The sequence below is a fragment of the Myotis yumanensis genome, unplaced genomic scaffold (assembly GCF_028538775.1).
Source record: "Myotis yumanensis isolate MYYU_CA2020_CCGP unplaced genomic scaffold, mMyoYum1.0.hap1 SCAF_10, whole genome shotgun sequence".
NCBI lineage: Eukaryota > Metazoa > Chordata > Mammalia > Chiroptera > Vespertilionidae > Myotis > Myotis yumanensis.
Genome location: NW_027223761.1, coordinates 31,154,320 through 31,177,171, shown reverse-complemented (window position 1 = coordinate 31,177,171; position 22,852 = coordinate 31,154,320). Strand labels below are relative to the sequence as shown.

The window sequence follows — 22,852 nt, the reverse complement described above, 5'->3', positions numbered from 1 at the left end:
ACAAAAGTTTGGAAACTGAGAAAAGAGATAAGTTGCCTTCTGATAGGCCCTCCTATCTGAGTCACTTGTCAGATGTGAGTTGTGAGGGCAAGCTGACCTCCCTGCTTAGTGCTTTAGCTTGTTAGAGAGGGCAGGCATCCTATGATAAGAGAGAAAAAGCAGTCCATCAGGGAAAGATGGGAAGCCAGGTTTCAAGGAGGTGCAGGGAATCTAAAACTAGAGTCCAAAGTCTGACAAGTGGAAGAACATGGGAACAGGGGGAAAACTATGAACAGGAGCAATGCTTGGTGCATGCTCCTTACAGCTTGAGGAGGGGGGCGTGGAGGGGGAGGGAGGTCTCAAGAATACTTGAATGAATATCTATCAAGAGACCCTGAAGCCTGTGTAGGAAAGAAGAGGGCAAAGGGAAGAGGTGCAGTGAGGGTGCTCAGCTTGGCTCCTGGGAATGTTGCAGGAAAAGGCTGGGGGGCAGGGTATAAAGAGCAGGCTGAGGGACAGTGCTGCAGGACCCTGGGTTGTTGAACTACAGTTCACACTACTTGGGGATGGGCACATCCTGGTGAGGGAGGGAGTGTAATTTGCTCACAGGAAGTTCATCATTCATGTGATCCAGAGGGTTAACGATGAAACTGGAAGGGTGTAAAGAAGAGAGAGCCAATGATGTTGTTAAACCAAACCCCATGGAAGCCAGCATATGTGAAAGGGGTATCTACTACGTCTTAGGCATCATGCTCAGTAGGCACTTCATCCATTCATTTATTTAATACTTGCAACAATTCTAGAACTAAGAAAAGCTGAGGTTTAAACAGCATACCTAAATTGTACAAGTGACACAGCTAGAAAGTAGTAGAGCTGGGATTTGAACTAGGCTTATCTGACCTCAGAGACTACACTCTGGGAGGAGATACTTAAGGTAAAAGAGGTCAATATGTAGGAAGTAAGGGGTGAACCAGCTGCCCTGGACATTGGCTGTTTGCGCCTCCTTTATCTCATGGCGCACGCCATTTTACCTTCCTTTGCCCACAGCCCGGGTGCTACTTGGGCATCCACCCCTGCCTCACTCTTAGGCCCATGGTCTGGTTCTCAGCAGCGGAGCATGTATCCCAGGCCTGTGCCAATCAGCATGTGTGTTCCCTGGCCATGGTGCATGGTTTAGTGTGTACATGTGATCTAAGCCTGTTTAATCATAATGGATCTCAGAGCTTCTGGCCACGAACTCTGCTCTTTCCTGCTTGACTGAACCTGGATGACATTAAGTCTGGGGCTACTGCAGCTATTCTGCCACCTAGATCTGCCAGGGACCACCATATGGAGTTCAAGAATGAATTCAGAAGTGGGCACAGCCCAGAGATTGACTTATAAGGATATTGTCTGAGCCTTAAACCCAGCTGTTTCTAAAGCTAGATCTATTCTGAACTTTCCAGTGACATGAACCAATACATTCCCCCCTCACGGTAAATCTGTCTGCATCTTCTGTAACCTTGCAATCAGGAGTCCTACTACACCACATTCATACAGAAAGCATCTGCCCCTATGACTAATCATGGAAGCATTTGGGTGAGAGTCAAGGAGAAGAGAGAACAAAGCACTACTACTGGGCCGCCCCCTTAACAGTGACGCAAGTTTTCCCATGCAGATCACGAAATTGGAGAAAAGGGAAGGTTTAGTTCGGCCTGACAAATAATTCTAACTAACCAAATGTCTGAACATCTTATTCTGGGGAAAAAAAAACAAAACAGAACATTTACTAAAGTCTGGATTTGCTTCGCTGACAATTTCATCTCTCATAAAATTAAGAGGAAATGATTTGCTGCCTTTATTCTGACTCAGAAGGTAGAACAAACTGTGTGATTTCTTTAAAAAATATATTATTTTTACTGATTTCAGAGAGGAAAGGAGAGGGAGAGAGCTGGAAACATCAGTGATGAGAGAGAATCACTGATCAGCTGCCTCCTGCATGCCCCAACTGGGGATCGAGCCCGCAAGCCAGGCACGTGCCCTGACAGGGAATCGAACCGTGACCTCCTGGTCCATAGGTCGATGCTCAACCACTGAGCCACGCCAGCCAGGCAAACTGTTCGTTTTTTAAAAGAAAAACATGATTATGGGATTTTAAGAGTTTATTAAGAGCATAATATGAACAAATCCTAAAAGTTCAGAGGAAACCTAGGGACAATACAAAATTCAGGGCCTGAGACCCTAAAAGGAAAAGCAGCCTGAGAGAAAACAAATGGAGCCCGCCCAAACCAAATTTTCAGGTAAGGAAAAGTAAAATATAGGTTAGGGCAAAAGTAGGTTTATAATTACCAATAATACAATTAATAAATAATAATACAAGAGTAAACTCTGTGTTTCACATACTCACAACTGTAGGCCTACTTTTGTCCTACCTTGTATATCCAAATCTCAGCTAGCAAATTAATCCTGAATGGCTCAATCACAGTGCCTTTTCTTGTTAAGCCCAATTTCACTCTCCAGTTATCTCTGACCCAGTGCCCTAGTCAGTCACGATGAATTGACCAAAGCTGGGACACAAGAATGCACCCAGTCTCCACTGCTGGTCTAAAGAAACCAGCGTAACAACACAGAGTGCTCTCAGAGTCCATGTTCTAAAAGGACATGCAGGAGAAATGAAGGTGGGGACAAAATCAAGCACAGATCCACAGTGGAATGGGCCATGTGAATGATGGCAAAAAAGGGTAAAATCTAGAAAGAGCTAATGCTTGTTCATTTAAAGCAAAACAAAACAAACTTTCTATTTTTTTGAAGAATTAAAATAAAGGAGGGATGGGCTTAAAAAAAATATGAGACATAGGTATCTCTGCTTGGGGAAGATGACACAACTTAAATTAAGCTGGATTCTTCAACTTCTAGATTTAGTTCCTTGTTTTCATTAAGAAAAAGGATCTACACCATGAAAAGGAGAACCACCTTGGTTAAGAAAGACGGAGAGCCCAAGATGGGGAGGAAGATAGGAGAGGCCCATTCTCCAGGGGCTGAGCTCCAGGCCCAGCCATCAGCATCTCAGGGTCCTAAGGGAAGGCGGAGATGGGCTCAATAAACCTCTCAGGTGACCTCTGGGGAATCAAAGAGAACAGGCAAATGCTGGGATATTGGAGACTAGCAGACAGCATCCTGATTTCCAAAAGAGGGGAAGACAGATTCCATTAACCACAAGACTGGAGAGCCTACCCCCAACCCCTGCAGGGAGGTAAGCCTCATTCTCAGTGAGGCAGGTTTCTGAGCAGGTAGGAAAGGAAGCACTACGACAAAACAAGTGCAGTAGAAAAATGGGCAGAGCACAGGCACCGGCAATTCACTGAAGAGGAAATGCAAGTGGCCAATAAATAGAAAAGATACCTCAAATCATGGAAACGCACATTAAATAATCAAATACTATTTACCTATGCAGCAGCTCAGCAAAAATTTTAAAAATCGGTAATATCAAATATTGGCAAAGGTTCAGGGAAATGAGCACTCATTAGTGAAACATACAGCTTTCTTTAAGTGGCATTTTGGTGATACTGATTAAAAATTAAAATACACTGTATTTTGACCCAAGAATCTGAAAGACTCACACAAGCAGAGGCTTGTAGAAAGTTTTCCATTAAAAGACTATTTATTACAGTAAAAGATGAGAGAAAAACTATCCCAAGTTTAACACGTGCTTAAATACAGTATGGTACTATGAAATATCATACAACAGTCAAAACATAAAGTCGATCAATATACACTGATATAAAATGATTAAGATGTGATCATTCATACTTTAAAAAAGCACAAAAGAGCCTGGCTGGCATGGCTCAGTGGTTGAGCGTTGACCTATGAGCCAGGAGATTAGGGTTCGATTTCTGGTCATGGCACATGCCCAGGTTGCGGGCTCAATCCCCAGTGTGGAGTGTACGGGAGACAGCTGATCAATGATTGTCTCTCATCATTGATATTCCTCTCTCTCTCTTACTCTCTCTCTCTCTCTCCATCTCCCTTCCTCTCTGAAACCAATAAAAATATATTTTTAAAAAGCACAAAAGGAATACATATATATATATAGTGTGCATATGTCTATAAAAGAATAAAAAATAGTTTAATAGGATACCCGTTAACCTGGTAACAGAGATGACCTTGGGAAGGTGATTAAGGATATCTTTGTCTTTACCTTTTTGCATTTTTTTAAATAAGAGATCTTCATTTACTGTATAGTTAAATATATATATTTAACGAACAGAAATATAAATTTATATAAATATATATATATATATTTTTTTGTATATATATATAGATATATATATATATATATATATATATATAACAAAAAAGTAGGACACAGTGAGTATTGGGGACCAGCAAGTGCACTGGAAGATGTGTCAAGCCCAAAATGTGTCATCCCTTCTCCTGGGATGACAAAGGAATTGCCAATGGCTCTATGAATAGAGTGCCCACAGGCTAATCCTGGACACAATAGAATAGCTCAGGCTAGTTGACAATACTACAGGTACAGTCAAACTTGACCGTAGTTGAGAGTTACTGATTCAGGACCCACGTGGAAACTTCTAGGACAGTCTTTGGTCCTGTCCTGTTCAACATATTCATTCATTCTCTCAGCCTCTCACTCATTCAACAGACATTTGTATCATCATGCAGAAGACACCAAGATGATCTCTGCCTATAGCCTAGGATACTGAGAAGTCGAAGGGAAAAATGAAAAAACAGCATGACAATGCTTGACTGAGGTGTGACCCCAACCTGGACTCTTGAAGGAGGTCACCATCTATACCAAAGGTCTGTTCACCCAAAGAAAGAGAGCATGAAGCTAGGAAACACCACTAACACCCCTAATCAAATACCTGTGAACTGGAAAAGGTTGACAAGCTAAAACACACCATGAGAAATCCATTTGCAGTCACCGAACAATCCCACCTTTAGGCTGCTGGAGGTCCCTTTTGTTTTGAGGTCTCACCAAACGAAGACCATTGTCCAAGAAGCCTCTAAGCAGAGCAAGGTGTCCAGATGGTGAAGAAGGGTGCCCGTATCACATGAGGACTGGCTAAAGGCACACCCTGAGTTTTCCAGGGCCACCCAACTCTCTCCGGGAGCCGACCACAGCCAACAGGTTCAGGAATTTCCAAGATCCCTGATTGTCCCCTCGCTTTGCCCACTGGAGGGAAGGGGCAGCTGGAAGATAGCATGGTGGGCAGTCTGTGGCACAGTTTGCAAGATCTCTTTTGCCCTCTCTCTCCTCCCCAACTGATGTCCCAAGATTGTCCCTTCTACCACACAGAGGAGAAGAAAAAAGGAAACAGGCCAAGGTCCAAGGCTGTGTACTCCGGGCCGTCATGTCACTCTCCCAGGCCTCTGTTTAATGTGAGTGGGCTAGCCCGCTCCCAGGGGACCTCCCAGCTGTGACAGGCAACACGTGTTGCATTCTTCTCCCAGAATTCAAAGAGAGGGCAATACTTAATACCAGTGGATTCACGGTGAGTCTTGGGGCACTTGGGAATTCTTATTTGGGTCCCCATCCTAAGGAGGAAGCACTCTGGCAGGGACCTTCTGCTGGGACTGACCTCTTTAATGACGACCGAGACAGCACCTGCGCAGCCTGGTTCATGGCCCTGACCCAGGCGTTCATGTCCTCCAGGGTGTCGGCACTGAAGTAGTAGGTCCTCATGCCCGACTGCTCGGCCTGAGAGCCCCCGGCAGAGGTGTTATAGATGAGCGCTCGCATCCCCAAGTGCACAGCCTGTAGGAAGGAGAGGGAAACCCAGGACAGAGAGGTTAGCACACATTTCACTTCCAGGAGCAAAAACAAGGAGACACTGAACCACGTTCTCCCCTCTTCCAGACTGAAAGCCCAGGCACTACCCACTTGTCTCCACACGTGGAAAACGCCACAGCTGGATTCCCCCTCTCAGTGCAGTCAGGCCCAGTGGCCACTGTGCCTACTCCCCCACGGGAAAGCCGTGCAGGTGTCACCTGTGTCTGACTTATCTTACTCATGCGCGTAGGGAGGGACACACACCCAAGGCTTACGTGAGAAAGGCTTTAAATAAACCCTCATTCCCTGGAAGCCGACTCTCGGGAATCCCTGTTTTGGTTCTTCTGAAGCACACAATTACTGGAACTGAGTCAAAACTCAGCCGCAACAGCAGGCAGCTGGGTGCAGTTATTCACTGAGCTTCGCAGCTTGGGCATGAAATGTGCTGTTGCCAATCAAAGAGCCGCTGATCCGTCTCTCCCAAGAGGCACTACAAAGTTGGACAGAGCTAACACCTGACTGAAAATCCTTGTGTACCTACTATGTGCTAGGAAGCCTTGCAAAGAGCCTGTGAAGAGGCACCAGGAATGGCCTCTGAGAAGCACCTGGGACAGTTTCCAAACAAGGGGCAAGAAATGTCCTGGACCTTCAGGCCATTGCCTATGGCTGGAGGGAACGTGTAAGATGGGAGCGGCTAAAAAAGGGGCTGAAGAGATAAGCTGGGGCTTTGTAAACCAACGCTGGGCTTTATGCTGTAGGCAGTGGGGAGCCACTGAAGGGCTGATGGTGGGAGCACCACCTGAACAGATGTGCACTTAGGAGCAGTGCGGAGGATGGACTGGAGACTGCAGAAGGGACTGGGGGCGGAAGCCAACACTACGGAGCACTCACTCGGCACGAGGCACTGTTCTGGCAGTGAGTAGGTTACCTAGGGGAGTGGCGATGGCTGCTGAGAAAGACCAGTGACCGTGACAGTGGAGAGGAAGAGATGGAGTTGAAAAAGATGCAAAATAAAATTGAAGCGGGAGAGGAAAAGGGCAGCTTTCATTTTCTCTTCTTATTCCCTAATAACCCCCAGGCTTATGCAGAGTCTAGAGCAGTGGTCGGCAAACTGCGGCTTGCGAGCACATGCGGCTCTTTGGCCCCTTGAGTGTGGCTCTTCCACAAAATACCAACTTCTGTGCATGGGCCACAAAGTTTCGATCTCACTGTACGTGTGCGCCCGCACGTGGTATTTTGTGGAAGAGCCACACTCAAGGGGCCAAAGAGCCGGATGTGGCTCTCGAGCCACAGTTTGCAGACCACGGGTCGTATCAGCCCCAGGAAGGCGAGGACTTTGTCCTTCTCACTGTTGTATCCCCAGGATCTACATCCTGCCAAGTGAAACCACGGACAGAACACAAGATTGTTGAATATAAATAGGTGAAACACCTCATCTCTTGGCTGGCGTTCAGCCAGAATTCAGGGGGGGTCTTAATTTTGGGGGGACGGGGGGAGGCACATGAAATCTTTGACAGTTTGATGAATCCTGTGAACTCTTCTCAGCATCTTTTTAAGTATACAATTAAAATAAAGGAAATATATTATGTTATCAAATATTTTTAACTATTGTGAGGTAGTGATACAGGTGCTTCTTTAATAATACACCATAAAGCAAATGTAGGAATAATTACTGTCATTTCAAAGTGGGGATGCTCATAAATTATATCTCAAGATATTTACATCAATTATAATGTGACGTGAGCATCTTTCTGATTTCTAGTGGTGCCTAAGGCACAGGTGCCGCTGAGACCTATTAAGGCCTAGTTTCTTAACCAAAGGAAACGCTATAGGTTAAAAAAGGGAAGATATGATTTCTCCACTGACACTATGGGGTCTGCAGGCTCAGGTCAGTTCCCCTTGGTCTTGAGAGAGGGAGAATGGCTCAAAGGAGAGGGTTAAAGCATTTTCCCACTGAAGATCCTTGGACCCTTGGCTGAGTGGGGTTGTTTTCTGCTCCGGATCCTGGACCCGAAGGGCCAAGCTTGCTCAGAGGTGACCAACAGGCCGAGGGTGGCCGTGCATCCAACAGATCTTTGGGGAGGCGCCCCAGCTGAGCCAGCAGAGCAGGCGATGTCTCAGAGAGCACGGCTTGGCTCACCCTGCAGATCTGGCTGTATTCAGGGTCCATCTAGCACCCAGCATCCCTGGTCACGAATAGGGACTGACAGGCTGCAGGCACAGTAGTGGGGGAAAGACCAGGAGAAGACCATAAAACCTTTCAGGCTGTTCCTGTCCACCACTGCAGCTAAGGCTGAATGATCTCAAGCAAGGTGCCCTAGCAACACTCAGAGAATTCCAGCTCTGGAAATAGAGAAGAACTGACATTAGAAACAGGCATAAGGCCCTTGACACCAAATACTGTCCATTCCTCAGTATGCCCAAGAACATGGATCCTGCCTTGCCCAGGGGACACACCCTCTGACCCCTAAAAGGGGAAAGAGATGCTGTAACCCAAAGGGAAAGGGTACCCTTTCATACTCAGGAAAGCACAGTCCTTTCTGGAGAATCAGCTGAATACCACCAGATCTGCCGGCAGTAGCTTTTCTCTGCTCTCAGACGCTAAGGGTCTCCCCTAAGAGCCCCTCCCCCAGCACATGCATGTCTTCTGTCTCCCAGACAAAAAGATTTTTCTTAGTAGAGTCTAAGAAAAAAATTTTAAAGAAGAGAATCTATGACACATAAAAGATGTTTTCCTAGAATCTATTTTCACAACTCCCCAGAAAGTGTTAAGATGGAATATAAATAGATGTGATCAGTTACTTTGAGACTATTCCAAATGCTATCCCCCCAAAAATCACATACAACATCATTACCCAGATTGCTTGCCCAAAAGCAACACTTGACCCTAGAAAGGAAGGTTTTCTAAGCAAAAGACCAGCCTGAAACCCATTGAACAAACTGGTTTCAGAGCCCACAATAAGCAGGAGAGACTTTTGAACAATTAAAGAGAAGAGTATGCTAAAATGATAACAATGAACATTAAGTCTAATCACCTGGCACCCCTGACCATGTGCCTGCAGGAGGTAACCAAAATAAGAGGAAGAGAAAGAAATTGTCTTCCCTCCCTGGAATTCAATTGAAAGAGGATATAGTTCAGGTTCAAGGTCTGTCTCCATCATCTCCCAGCCCTGTGATTTTGGGCAAGTGTCTTCCGAGCTCCAATCCTCATGTCCCTGACCTATAAAATGAAGCTAATGATACTGACCTCACCAGCTCCCCACAAGCACTCCATGAGCTAACATGGATAAAAGCACTTCTCAAATCATCAAAGGTCGTGCAGACATAGGCAATACCACATAATGCAACATGAAGTGGGAGAGCATCCAAGAATCAAACCATCACAATTCTGGAGTCATGAGGAGAGTGACAGTCAGGGAAGAGAGACAGACAGCTCACACCTGTTGATGGACAAAGCTCGGGAAGGAGGTGGAGGAAAATGAGACCTGACTTTCCAACCACCACAGAGGACTCCAGGTCAAAATGCCGATGCAGACCATCACTTGCCAACGACGCCTTTGGACACGGCATACCAACGCTTCCCTTTAACCCTCCCAGAGAACAGAAGGTGTCTTTTCATGTGCTTTCCATGGTCCTTTAACTATCTGAGGCTGGAAAACTTGACTTTTTAAAAAAATATATTTATTTATTTATTCATTTATTTATTTATTTTTTACAGAGAGGAAGGGAGAGGGATAGAGAGTTAGAAACATCAATGAGAGAGAAACATTGATCAGCTGCCTCCAGCAACACCCCCAATTGGGAATGTGCTGCAACCGAGGTACATGCCTTCACTGGAATTGAACCTGGGACCCGTCAGTCCGCAGGCCGACGCTCTATCCACTGAGCCAAACCGATTAGGGCTTGACTTTTGTTCAACCTCCTCTTTAGTAGCTACTGCCTAGTACTCATCTTGTACCCCCAACATGGAAATAGCCAAGCTATATAAGTAGTGTAGGCAGGAGCCCAGACCCCAGCTTGAATGCATGTCACTGCCTCATATCCTGAGCAGCGTGAGAGGTGTTCCCTGTGGCTACTGGCACCAGCAGCCAGTTGCTTCAGTGAGACTTCCACTCCAACTGCCAATAATGTTGACCTTCAACCCATCCACCCTCACCATCCCCAGGAATCCAAGAAATATCAGCAGTGGCAGAATTGTGGAGGCCACTGAAAGAGAGGGCCTCAAGGTTCCCCAAGTTTGGGCCTGACCACACCTTCCTGGAGTCTCCACATCTGGCTGTGAAGATGCCAGAGGCTGTCAAAGGATGGCCATCAGTTATGGCGATGAAGGAAATAGAAAAGGGGTTTTACGGCTAAACGGATTTCCCTAGGAAACTCCAATGATCCAGAAAGTAAACCAAATTTGATTCTAATTGCTTTTCGACAATATAAACAAAATGGCCAAACCTGAAAATCTCTTCAACAGGCAGGCCCCCTAACCCTCATTGTAAATGTTCATAATATAACTGATACAAATCCATCACGAGGGACCATCCTTCGCACTAAATGGCTGGATGCTGGTTAGACTGGCTGTTCACAGTGATAAGAAAGCAAGAGAAGGGCTGTGTCCAATCTGCAATCACAGGACTTACAGAGAGAGGAAGAGAGGGGTCTAAATATTTGAGCAAGGCTGGGGGACTCAGCAGCTCCGATACCAATGAAAGCACTTGTCATGTGATATTACTCGTGTGTAAAGAATTTGTAACTGCTAACATGAGTGCAACTCTCTAGCTTAACTTCTTCCTGTTCCCCAGAAAAAGAACTGCTTTTAATAAAGCCTTATGTGGGAACACAGCTTCCTAGAGGAGAAGGGGCCGTACCTTGAAGGAATACTTGCGACTTATGCGGTCCTCAGGGCCCACCGGCGATGTGAAGTAGCTGGGCAGAGGAATGCTCCCAAGGACCACTTCTTCTCGGCTGTCTTTGGATGGAAAAGCACATCAGAATAGCCTTCTGCGGCACCTCCCTTGGGCTGGTCCACCCATTGCCCTAGCTCAGGGCTCCTTATCTCTCCCCAGGATGACAACATTCACTGGCAGTCCATGCAGCTGTTCCCCTGGGCCCTCTGTTCTAATGCTAGAACTACAGGTGAATCAGACTGGGCCCTCTCCCTCGGGGCTGAAACACACATGTAAACACACTCAACTGCTAACTCCTGAAATACAACATATGCCAAGTGCTGCGGGAACAGAGGCAGGGGTGACACACAGTTTGAGGATGTTGCGACTTCAGAAGGTAATATGTAAAGTGTCTTCAAGGATGGGGAAGGGCGTTCTGGATGGAGCAAACCTCACAGGTGGGTGTGAAGCATCCTACCTTCTACCTCCATCCTCCTCCTCCTCCTCCTCCTCCTCCTCCTAATCATCTTCACACCACAGGCCACTTCCTGACGACAGTGGTCCTGTCTCTCTCCTACTCAAAGGCACTTTGGACACATACTGCCCATTGGACACAGAATGAAGCCAACTTCCTCTACCTGGTGTCACAGCCCTTACCCACCTCCTGAGCCTCATCTCCTAGTACAGCCTCCATTCGAGACTCACTCTGGCCTCACAGGTCTGTCAGTCCACTTTCTTCTGCTTCTAGAACTTTTACTAAAGTTATTTCCTCTGCCAGTAATGTCCATTCCCCGCCTTCTCCCTACCCCCACACACAAGCAAAGCAGTACCTATCCTTCAAAGCCCAACTCAAGTCCTCTCTCTTCTCAGAAGCCTCCCCAAATGCTCCCACATGTAATTAACTCCTTACTCCCCCTAAACTGCCCAAGCACTTTGGATACCTTCTAAAGCACCTATCACTCCCAATCTTGTCTTAAACGTAGGCTACCTCTTCCTCCACACTTTGAGGCATACCTTCCTTCTCACTGCTGCACAGCCTACCTCTATGTACTGGGGCTCCATAAATGTTCATACGGCCAACTCAATCCACCAGTTGTCCATCCAATATCCCAGTGGATAAATCCAGATAACAGGTTACAAAATACAATGTCTACCTATACTTCCCGCCTCTCCAGATTACGTCAAAGGTGTGCTTGTGTCCTGAGTGGGGCAGAAGCTGACACAACTGCAGATCCTGAGGCCCTAAGTAGTAGCACACTAGATCCTATTTATTTTAACGCAATAAATGGAACTTCCAGAGCTGGGACTTGCAAAAAATGATGTCACCAATCATCCATATATGTAAAAGTGAACACCTCAGCAGATCAATAGGTGACTAATTAGCGCAGTCACTGAATCTGAGACGACCACATTTACATCACCTCTCCACCCGCTCCAGCACAGAGCCCATGGTGGCTCGAGCCTCCGCTCACCTTTATAGTAAAACAAGCAATAATCAGCAAGCACAAACCACCTCCTTTTCCATAGCCTCATCCCAGAACTGTCCTGCAAAGCAAGAAAAAGAATTAGGGCGGTGTCTGCGCACTCTGTTCCCCCTCCCCAGTCTTGACTTGCCCATATTCACTCTCTCAAGAAATTAATAAATTTTTATTTTACAGACATTCTTTCACTAGGAAATTAAATTTTAGATTCAATGATGGTTTAGCCCTAGGAAGTTTTTTTCTTTCTTTCCTGGAAACAGATTCCTATATTATAAGCATCCTTCTTTTAGAAAGAAACATATGGATTCAAAAATACAGTTCTTCATTTAAGAATGAAATCAGCTTTTAAGAAAAAGTTTTGTTTAATTAAATGCTATGCTGTAAAATGCTTTCACTTAAGCTGATTAGAAAACTGATTTACACATTATGAAACCAAGAGGTTAAGTTAGCTAATTAATCAATAAAGCAAGTTCTCATTTGATTAAGTTCAGTTCTCCACCAGAGAGACTGATTTTTGTTTCTACCGTAAGAGACTGTACTTTCCTTCCATTCAATGTAAAGCGACTTGGATTTTCTTGCTATCAAATTGTTTCATTAATAAGAATCTGTCTTTACTCTTCTAAAATGTGAATCGTTATCTTTATGAAATATTTTTAGGTGAATGTGAAAATTTTTAAGAAGACATAATCACAGTAGGAAAATAGTAGTGTTTTAGGATCAGTTTATTCCCAAACCTAGGAAAATTCCAGAGCCTTTTTAGCTGTTAAAATTGTGTTCCTTCTGCAAAAGTTTTTGACAGGTTTAAATTTTTTTTAAAAAGCCCAGTTGGCGTGGCCCACTAGTTGAGTGTCAACCTATGAACCAAGAGTTCATGGTTCGATTCCCAGTCAGGGCACATGCCTGGGTTGCAGGCTCAATCCCCAGTGTGGGGCATGCAGGAGGCATCCGATGGATGATTTTCTCTCTCATCAGTGATGTTTCTCTCTCTCTCTCCCATCCCTTCCTCTCTGAAATCAATAAAAATATACATATTTTTTAAACTGGACAGTTTCTAAACCTAACAACATGAAGTCTGTTCATTCTCTACTTACTAAAGTGCTAAAAACAAATTTAATTTGCTGAGTTCATACATTTCCTGGTTTTATTTTTTGCATTGACCAGGTAATTTCTAAGCATATGATGGTTGCTTTTTTTTTGAAAACTCCTCTCCACCCTTCCATACCTGGTTCAAACATCACTTCCTCTGGGAAGCCTTTCAGGATTCCCCCAAGCACAGCTACATTCTCTTTGCTGTGTCCACAGCACGCTACACACACCTCTGTTACAGTCACAGCACACCCAAGGGGCTAGGGGTGGAGCTTGGGGAGAATTATTTATAATTCCTTCCTTCTCCCTCCACATTTCAAAGGAGCATTCTTTTATGTAATGGGTACAGAGATGCAAGTGGAAAAAGTCAGAGGGTTAAATTACTCAGGGGAGTAAAGAGATGAGCGGAAGTAAGAAAGAAGAGTGAGAACAGAGCTGTGAGGGGAGGGGTATCCTTAAGAGAGAGGTGGTGCCAGAGGAGTGGTTGACATAAGAGGCTGAAGGGCTGTGGGAGTTGCCATGGGGATCAGAACTGGGGAGACAGATTTCATGGGGACTTTTATGGATTTCTTCTGTGTGGTGTGCAATGTAATGCCCTCCTGTCTTCCCATAAATCCTTTAGTAAAAATTTACATCATTGCTTTTGGAGTTGGATTTCTGTTTTTTCAGGTAACATGATATATGACAGAATGTGCTGAGTGAGGGTATGACATGTGAGACATGTGTCTATTTGTGTCTCTCCCTCCCCCCTTCCTCCTGCAGACCTTCAGTTCCTCAAGGGCAGGGACCACATGTTATCCATCTCCTAATATCTGCTGTGAGAGCATTTAGAATATGGCAGGATGAATGAGTGGGTGGATAGCAAGAAGAGAAGGAAGGAGACAAGAGGGACATGGTCTCTGGCCCTGGGCGCTCACAGACTCTGCATGGCCAGAGGACCAGAGGCAGAGCAAGTGATGGGGAGGACAGAGATGAAGGATGGCCTAGGGGAGATGGAGCAGACTGGGAGGGCTTCATGACGGGATGGATGTGGGAGAAGGTGGAGCTGGTGGCGGTGCTGAGGTTTCTAACCTGAGATCCAGAAAAGCATATTGGGGGGCGGGGGGGGGGGGGGCGGGGAGGAGACAATGAGCTGAGGTTGGCTGATTTGGAACTTGAGGTGCTAGGGGGCTAGACTGGGAAAGAGGAAAAACAGGGATTTTTCGGCCCAATGATAACAAAGACTCTAACATCAGGAAGGCAAGTGCTGGTGGGAAGGTTGGATTCGTGTTGGCCCACCCACACCAGCGCCTGGGTCCCAGCACAGCAAAGAGCACCAAGGGCCAAAGTGGGTAAGTGGGTTTGGGGAGGGAAGCTGTAGCCATTGAGTGGCGAGTCTACTCATAAAAACGAACAGCAAATTGCTCAGTGCAGTCAGTGGGCGAAAACTACCTGCTTCAGACCAGCCCAGGAATAGAACACTTATTATGAGCCTGTCCCCAGCTCGCAGGGGCCAGGGAAAGGAAAGAAATCAGCAAGAGCAATCCTATCCTCCCCACCCTCCCTCCCCAGCCTCCTCACCTGCTTGTGCAGCCAGCCCCTCACCACCACCGGAACATTGGGGTTCCTCCGAATGGCTTGGTCCCTCTTCCCAAAACTGTGGACTTTATTGCTGGACTTGATGATCTAGGGAAAAGCAGACCTGAACTCTAGCAGCTGCGAGGATTTAGGGAGGCACCAAAAAAGCACATGTGCCATGGGAGAGCTGCAGGCTCCCTAGGCCTCACTCTCCGTGCCAGCGCCCTTTGATCAGAAGAACAGTGAGGAGACATGGACCAGGCGTGCACATGGCCACCGCCTTCTAATTAATAGGCGAGCCCCAGACCTGGCAAGCTTCCCATCTGGGTCACAGAGGAAAAAATTTAAAGGGATTTTTCAATCAACTTCCACCAGCAGCTGTTGGCCCCAATATGTCCTACAGCTTTCTGGAACAAAGCTACTTTTTGGTCACAGACTTTGCCAATCACCAGATATGTATCCCTGCTAGTTGGGGGCGGTCTCAGCACTTCTCCCCTGCAAGGCTGGCTCCTTTCCCTGCGCCCACAGCTCGAGCACAAGAAACCTCTGGGCCTTATTCAAGGGCACCCTTCCTCGGGGCCATCTGTCACAAAGTGCTCCAGGCCGTCTCTAACACAAGATACGCCTGGAAAGTGAAGATGCATCCAAGGGACAGGATGCCAGTCCTGGTTCTGTCAGCAATCACCTGTTTTCCTGGACAAGGGACACTCCCCCAACTGGCCTCAATTTCCCCATCTATTAGTGCGGGAGAATACTTCTCATGTGTGTCCTTCACAAAACTAGGGTCAAGGTCAAATGGGCTTCTGATTACAAAGGGGCTTGGCAACTATAAAAGAAGGGACAGAAGGCATGAGCAGCCAGGAGCTCACCTTGGGGCCGGGTTTGGCCTCCACGGTGGACGTGGTCCCAGTTGTGGACGTTTCGCTGACCATGCTGGACGGTCTTTGGTTTCTCTCTTGCTTCGACATATGTGGATTTGGCCTGTGGGGGAGATAGGAGAATCCAGTGATTAAGTGCCAGACTGCGGTAGGAAGTGGAATCTGAGATTCATTTCTGCTTAGAACCGGTTGATAGGCCTTAGGCAAGCCAGGACCGACCTTTTGGGGACCACTTGACTCCAGACTGCAGCCTGAGGGCCAGGACGCCTAGCCTACCCATGTGCTTCATGGAATCAAGAGGATGACAGCGGGGCACATCTCCACAGCATGACACCCCACAAAGGGGCCAAGGCAGTCATCCCTGCCTGCTGTCCTAAGGTCCCCACATTTACTCTCCTACTCACGTGTCTATGGCAACTGCCCCATCACACGGTCACACACCACTCTTCACAACAAGAGCAATCCATACCCCTTACACACACTCTCTCCATCTCCCTGGCTCACAAAAGAAGCTGCTTATAATTAGTAACAAGAAATCACTTGTGAACACATCCACACCCCCAGATACACACAGAGACTCACTTACATAAACGCCAGTAGGGCCTGCCTCCCAAAATAGACTACTCAACAAAGAGTCCTATTCTGGGAACATTCCAGTTGCCCCAAAATAGAGCCATTGGAGATATTAACCCCTTGAGCCATGCCGGGAGAGCAGGAAGAACGAAGCATGCCTGGGTCCCCATGAGGACCCCGGGTCCGTCCCAATCAGCATCCAGTGACATCATTCCTCCCACTTGCCCTAGAGGACCAGCACTTTGGGGACAACACTCAAGAGCCGCCTTGCAGAACCCTTCTCACCTGCCTCCACAGAGCCCCAGCATTGGCCAGTTTTTCAAAGCAGCGAGGCGGCAAATGCCTCCACACAAATTCAATGCTATCCTTGAACGGCTCCGGGCTGACTCCCAGATGCTGCTAACTATGGGGCCAGTGAGCCTTCCGCATAGCGCAAGTCCCAGAGGAGGCTGGGTTTTGTCCACTGCTCTGCCAGGCAACAGGGTCCAGGCGGCTGCAGGAGACTGAGGCTCTTTGCCTGAGGAGTGGAGAAAATCGGATCTGGAGGCTGGGCCAGGACCCCTCAGAGATGGAGATGGAAGATCCCAGGCAGGACACAGCTGAAGATGGAGCGCTCTGATGGCCTTTCTCCAGCCTCACCTTCACAGAGGTGCTACGAGGGAAAATCCTAGCTTCCACCTTAGAGATAAAATAGGCTGCTTCCTTGAAAAAACATTGCTGCTCAAAGAATAAGCAATTCTTCCTACGCCCCAAGCCAGACCCCGGGACCCTGCACCATCAGGGAGGTTCTTCACAGAAGGACCACAGCCGCGGGCACCATCTTTCCAAGGAGCTGGGTCCTGCCGGGTGCTTGGCAGCTGGAGATGCAAGACCCTCAGGCAGAAGGCTCACTCACTGGCTCCTTATAGGCTCAGACACTCACTCCAGATTCCCCACCCATCCCACCCCCGCCTCCATCCCAGCCAGACTTTTGTCACTGCTCCCACTCAGAGAATGTCCCTACACTCAGCCCCACTCGCTGTTGGCAGAGGCTGCGTGCAGCAGGGATCCTCGCCGACTGGTGGTGGGCAGGGGCCCTGAGAGGCTGCCTTGTCTAGGCCCTGCCTCCAGAAAGAACTATGTCCCCAACGCCTTCCTGGAACCTGGTCTTGCCTGACTTTTCAGATTTCTAAGGTGTGAGTCAAGAAGAAATCTCAGGTCACCTCCGTTATGGCACCTGTATCTCTAAGCTGAAATTCAGCACTTACTGTGTAACAATGAAAAAGGTTTGGTTGAGAATTTATCAAGTTTAATTTGCTCCCACTTAAGACTTATTCAAGACTTATAGAGAATATTTGAGAAATATTAAGAAAAGCTGAAAGAAAAAATCACCACAGTCCCACTACCCAAAGGAAAATCATTTTTCTAATACTTGTTATATTTACTTTCATTCGTTTCTATATACCTGTGTTTTTTTGTGGGGGGAGATGGCTTTTTGTTTTTATATAACTGTGATCACACTGTTTGTGATTTTGCATCTTGATTAAGAAAACTTATTATAAACATTTTCTCCATTCCTTTAACTCATCCACATCATTTCAAGTGACTGTTCCAGATTCCATCCATTAGCTACGCCACTCCTCCACGGTGGGACAGAGAAAGGCTGATCTGGATTTGTGACTGCCCAGAAAATCCAGGACAGGTGGCCACTTTGCCATTTCTGCACCTCACCTCTGCAGCTCTAACTTTAATCGTCTTCTTGCACACCAACACCTTCTCCTCCCCGCACTGGCTTCTGAAATGCTGGCTGGTCGAGGAGCTCCCAGGCCAATCGTACAGGAAAAAAGATGACTGCCCTGCAGTGTCAGGTGAGTGAGGACAGAGGGTACAACCACCACCTAGGGAGCCAGCTGTGAACATATTTCAGCTGGAGGAGAAGTGGTTGCGGGCCCAACACTGAACATCAGTGAGGGGCGGGGCGGGAAGCGGGTGTCACATGAAGACAACTCCATTCTTCATGCCTACAGAGACCTCCGCTAAGCCACACCCAGAGAAAGCTGGTTTGTTAGGAAGTATGACTGAGGTCCACACTAAATCTTCCTGCAGGGAGGGGACCATGGTTGTCTCCACAAATAAAGAGTGTGTCTTCACCAGGGCTCCCCATGGGCAGGGACAGCTCCCAGCTGAAGAACAGACTGGCCCCTGACCTGGCTCGCTGATACAATGAGGTGCGCACAGCTACCCCCTCAGCCAAGTACCAAGATCTGCCTTCAGAAGATGTTCCTCTGAATCTCCTCAACGTGGGTTATGACCTCGTGGGCCCTCCAGGGATGACTATGACTTCTGGAAAGAACTGGAAGTTATCCAGAATTACAACACACACAAAAATAAACAAAACACTGATGGATGGCCATGCTTGGGACACCACTTGGTATCCAAAAATGAGAACATGAAAAAGAATCTCAAAAACCATTTTCTCACTTGGCTAAAAGCTGGTTCTGTTGGAAACTTCTAGTGGCTGTTTACCATATCGTTTTAAGCAACAGGAACAACAGTGGCGCCCGTGTGAAGCCTCCGCAAGAGACAACACTGAAGGGATCATCACTCAAGTGGATGTCTGCCTTCTGGTACATTTGCTTCAGTCAGTTACTCTTAGGGGGTGTCCCCACTTTATTTTTAATTTTTTGTTAATCCTTACCTGGGGATATTTTTTCCATTGATTTTTTTTTTTTTTTGAGAGATTAAAAAGGAGGGGGAGACATACACAGAGAGAAACATTAACATGAGAAAGACACATCAATTGGTTGCCTCCGACATGAGCTCTGACAGGGGCCAGGGATCAAGCCTGCAACCAAGGTACGTGCCCTTGACTGGAATCGAACCTGCAACCCTTCAGTCTGCAGGCCAATGCTCAGCCAGGGCAGGATACCCCAATTTAAAGCCTGGCGGGAAGACACGATTTGACCTCAACTCCTCAGACCAAAGTATACTCCCTGCAAGGTTCACCCAAGAACCCTCCTCCTCCCCCAGAGAAGTGCATGTGCCCTGAGCTGCGCAGCTGGGAAGATGGCTCGGTTCCCAACAGCCTGCGCTTAGGCACAGGAGTCACACAGACCTCCGGAGAGGAGACGAAACCCTGCACATGCTATGGGGAGGCAGACTCTCGTGTCATTAAATCAAACCTATTAACTTAAAAGCCTGCTGGCCAGGTGTCTGTGCTATCTGGATTCCCAGAGTACAGTGGGATGATTCGAACAAAGACTTTTTCCTGGGTCTGGGCTGCACGAATGCTGGTTATTTTGCTGGAAGGCTCTGGGCTGAAGCTCAAAACAGTGAGCTGGGGTTGTAACTCAATTGCCTCCCCTCTGAAAGGAACAAACGAAGTTAGGAGCAGACAACACTCAGTCTGGAGAAGCTCAATAGGAAAATGACTTCATTCTACTCTGCACTGCCTCCAGGATGTGTCAGGTGAGCCTGGGCCAGGAGTTACTCTCTCGTCCTTCCGTTTCTGTGGGTAAAAGGAGCTGCTGCTGCTTCCTACCTATAAATGCACACAACCCTGACAGAGAGGGCCGCGAGAAAGGGAGGTTCTACTTCAGAAGCTATTTCTTTCTGTTGGGTCTGAACTTAGGTGAGTTTGGTTGATGGGACCCTCAGCTGCCTCTTCAGTCGACATTGAGAAGAGGAGCAACTGAAGTGGAATCACAGCAAGACCCTTCCCTACCTACTGCCATCACAACAGGTAGGTCACCAACCTCAGGGACAGGTACACAAGGTCAAGCAAGCAGAGGGGCTGGGCTATACTTGTCCAGCACCTACTATGTGTCAGGCACGTTGCCCACATTACCTCCCTTAACCTGCAAAGCCAGTTTTCCCATCTCCATTTCATGGAGGAGGAAATGGAGGCTCAGGGAGATTTCATGACTTCCCCAAAACAGAAGTTGGACTCCACAAACCTTGGGCCAGAGACACCAGCCTACAGCCAAGTCCCCAAGTCTGACAGAGGCAGGCTTTGCTCTTCTCAGCCCCAAGACTACCCCCCAAACTCAGAGGATCCTGGGGTGCTGGAAAGACCAGGAACCCAGAAAAACTGGGTCTCAACGAAGCTCTGCAGCTGACGGACTCCCCCACAAGTCACATCGCGCCTCTGGGCCTCAGTTTCCGTTAGTGTAGAATGGGGTGAAAACTGCTCTTCTCTCACAAGGCCGTTGTATGAATTGAAACAATGCTTAGAAAACCATGAAGAATGGCTCTAAATGAAAAGCAACTTGTGGCTGTCACCAGTGGGTCCCCCAGAATTTAAATCTTATTTTTTATTTCCAAGGCACTTCTCTCTAGAAAGCTCAAGATGCCAAACAATTAACTTCTGAGCAACAATCATTTCCTACAAATACCCCAATAAACACTTTATCTGGGGTTTCTTTAAAATGTAGTAACCATGTGGCTGGGGGACTGGACTCCCATCCTTTCCCCGAGGGAATAATAATGCCAAGAGTCTTCACGGTGAGGATAGGAGGTTAGAAAGCTGTGGGGAATCGGGAATCTCTTACTGAGAAGACATCATGAGATGATATCTAGATCCCATTAATTCCTGGAAAAATAGGCCCCCAGATTCATGCTCTGTCTTCAAGGATCCTACACAGAGAACTCAGCTAAAACTACTGCTATGAAAGGAGGCACATTCAAAAACAACCAGCAAATTTTTTAAGATGCTGACACCCACCACCTAAGGGGTATGGAAAAGCAATGCACAAGGAAAAGCAAGAATAAAAGGAAGTTCTTGTCCCAAACAGGCAGACTCCTCCACACCCCCTCTTCCCAGAGAAAGACACACACACAGACAGAACGCCTACCCTTACTGTACACTCCCAACACCCTGGGGAGGTGTCTGACACGGGTTTTCATTCAGCAACTATGGCCTCATTACTCAACTATGGCTTTCTGTGTTCTTTCCCCTTCCCCCACAATCCTCTCTGGAACACAAGCTCCATTTCCCTACCCCACTCCACCCGGGGAGCTGGAAACCAGCCCAAACAGCACCCCTCATCTGGCTGTTTGGATTATTGAAAATAATCCAGTGAGCCTCTGGGCTCCCCAGCCCAAACAGCGCCCCTCATCTGGCTGTTTGGATTATTGAAAATAATCCAGTGAGCCTCTGGGCTCCCCACCGCCTCCCCCCGCATCCCAGCGCTTCCCTGAATTCGCCCGAGTCCCGTTCTGCCAAATGACCCTGGGTCAGTCCCTTCTGCTGTCCAGGGTGCATGTCTGTCTATGGGAGAACCAGACCTTGACCTCTGCTATTCCTCCTGCCTCTGCTCTGCTGTTTCAGACATGCTGCAATTCTGCAAGAGCCTTTGGCGAGCCCTCTCTAGCCTACCTGCTCCTCCTGGCTCTCCAGGCAGCCACTTCTCTCGGTGGAAAACAGCCTTTCTAATGGAGATCTGGGAACATCCCAGACCAGGGGAAGGTAAAGGAAAGGACAGGGAAGTCACAGGAGGAAGCAAAATGCCTGTTTGCAAGCAGCAGCTTCCTTTCCACACACAGGGAAGCCATCATTGCAGCATTGTCACCCAGCACAGACAGAGCCGGAGACACGGTGGTCGTGTGGCAGTGACTGCAGCCCGTGCCAATGTTCCTCGCAACATCAACATCAAAAGCCAAGCCAACACTCAGGTGTCTAAATGAACTAAGGACACTGTTACCACCTCTTCCCCTACCTGTGACTGTCGCCAGCGCCGTCTCCTAGACCAAGAAGGAAAACTGAACAGTCTAAGTTTCTGTATCTGCTTGCCAGGTGTTTCCATTTTTCCTCCTTTTCTCTGCTGCCATGGCAACCAAATGCAACAGGCAAAGCCTGCCCAAGACTGTCAATCTGGAGTGACAAGGTAATGGCTATACAGCCACAGAGCAACACGTCGGCCTCACAGCCCAGGGCTCAGCTGATGAGCAACAGGACAGATTCTGTCTCCCTGCTCCGTAGTACACACCCCCCCCACCCCCAATCCTGTGCTCTAGTCTCTCACTATCAGCTTTTACCAACATGTAACTGCAGGAGGGAAGGGAGACAGCCATCTCCCAGCAGCGGGAGATACCCCACCCCAGGCCCATAATTGGCACCCACCTTGGAGAGCCTTCCCTGAAGCCTGCAAAATGAACCCCCAAAGAGGTCAAAGGTAATGCTTACCTTCAGCAAGATATCGTTTTAAGCGTTATTCTCCCAACACCACTCATAACATTCCAGGCGATTCCAACTTGTAGCTCTTTTCCAAACGATCCAATGAGAAAACAGAGGGCTGCTCAGGCCCCAAGGGAAGGAACAAGCTAAACTCACTAGGGTGCCCTGAGAGGCAGGCTAGGCCGGAGTCCTCTCCTTGTTAGGAAACTCCAAGGACATCTTGGGTGCCTTGCAGCTGGCTTCTGAGCACAGCGGCAGGCATGCGAACTTCCGGAGCGCATACTCTCTCAACGAGGCCCCACCTCAACATCAAGAGCTTGACGGAGCCTGGGGATCCGCGTACACAGCCAGCTGTCAGTCAGCTGCCAGCGTCAAGGCTCCGGAATGCTTCTGTCCTCTTCACCGAGAGCTGCAGAGGCGTCTGTCAGCGGCTTCCCGGGCAGACCAGCACCGAGGAGAAAATGCTCCCATGCAGAGCACCAACCACCAAAACC

The 22,852-nt window shown here is 47.7% G+C and overlaps 1 protein-coding gene across 3 annotated transcripts in view; it reads right to left on the bottom strand.

The window, feature by feature from the left end:
- Window positions 1-22,852, bottom strand: part of PLEKHA7 (pleckstrin homology domain containing A7) — a 203,080-nt gene that overhangs the window by 53,567 nt on the left and 126,661 nt on the right. For all 3 annotated transcript variants that reach the window (XM_070428234.1, XM_070428236.1, XM_070428235.1), the window contains exons 5-9: window positions 15,623-15,734; window positions 14,757-14,861; window positions 12,102-12,174; window positions 10,612-10,712; window positions 5,562-5,737 (exon numbers count right to left, since the gene is read on the bottom strand). In XM_070428234.1, the coding sequence (XP_070284335.1) occupies window positions 5,562-5,737; window positions 10,612-10,712; window positions 12,102-12,174; window positions 14,757-14,861; window positions 15,623-15,734 (567 nt within the window). The remainder of the gene's footprint in view (window positions 1-5,561; window positions 5,738-10,611; window positions 10,713-12,101; window positions 12,175-14,756; window positions 14,862-15,622; window positions 15,735-22,852) is intronic.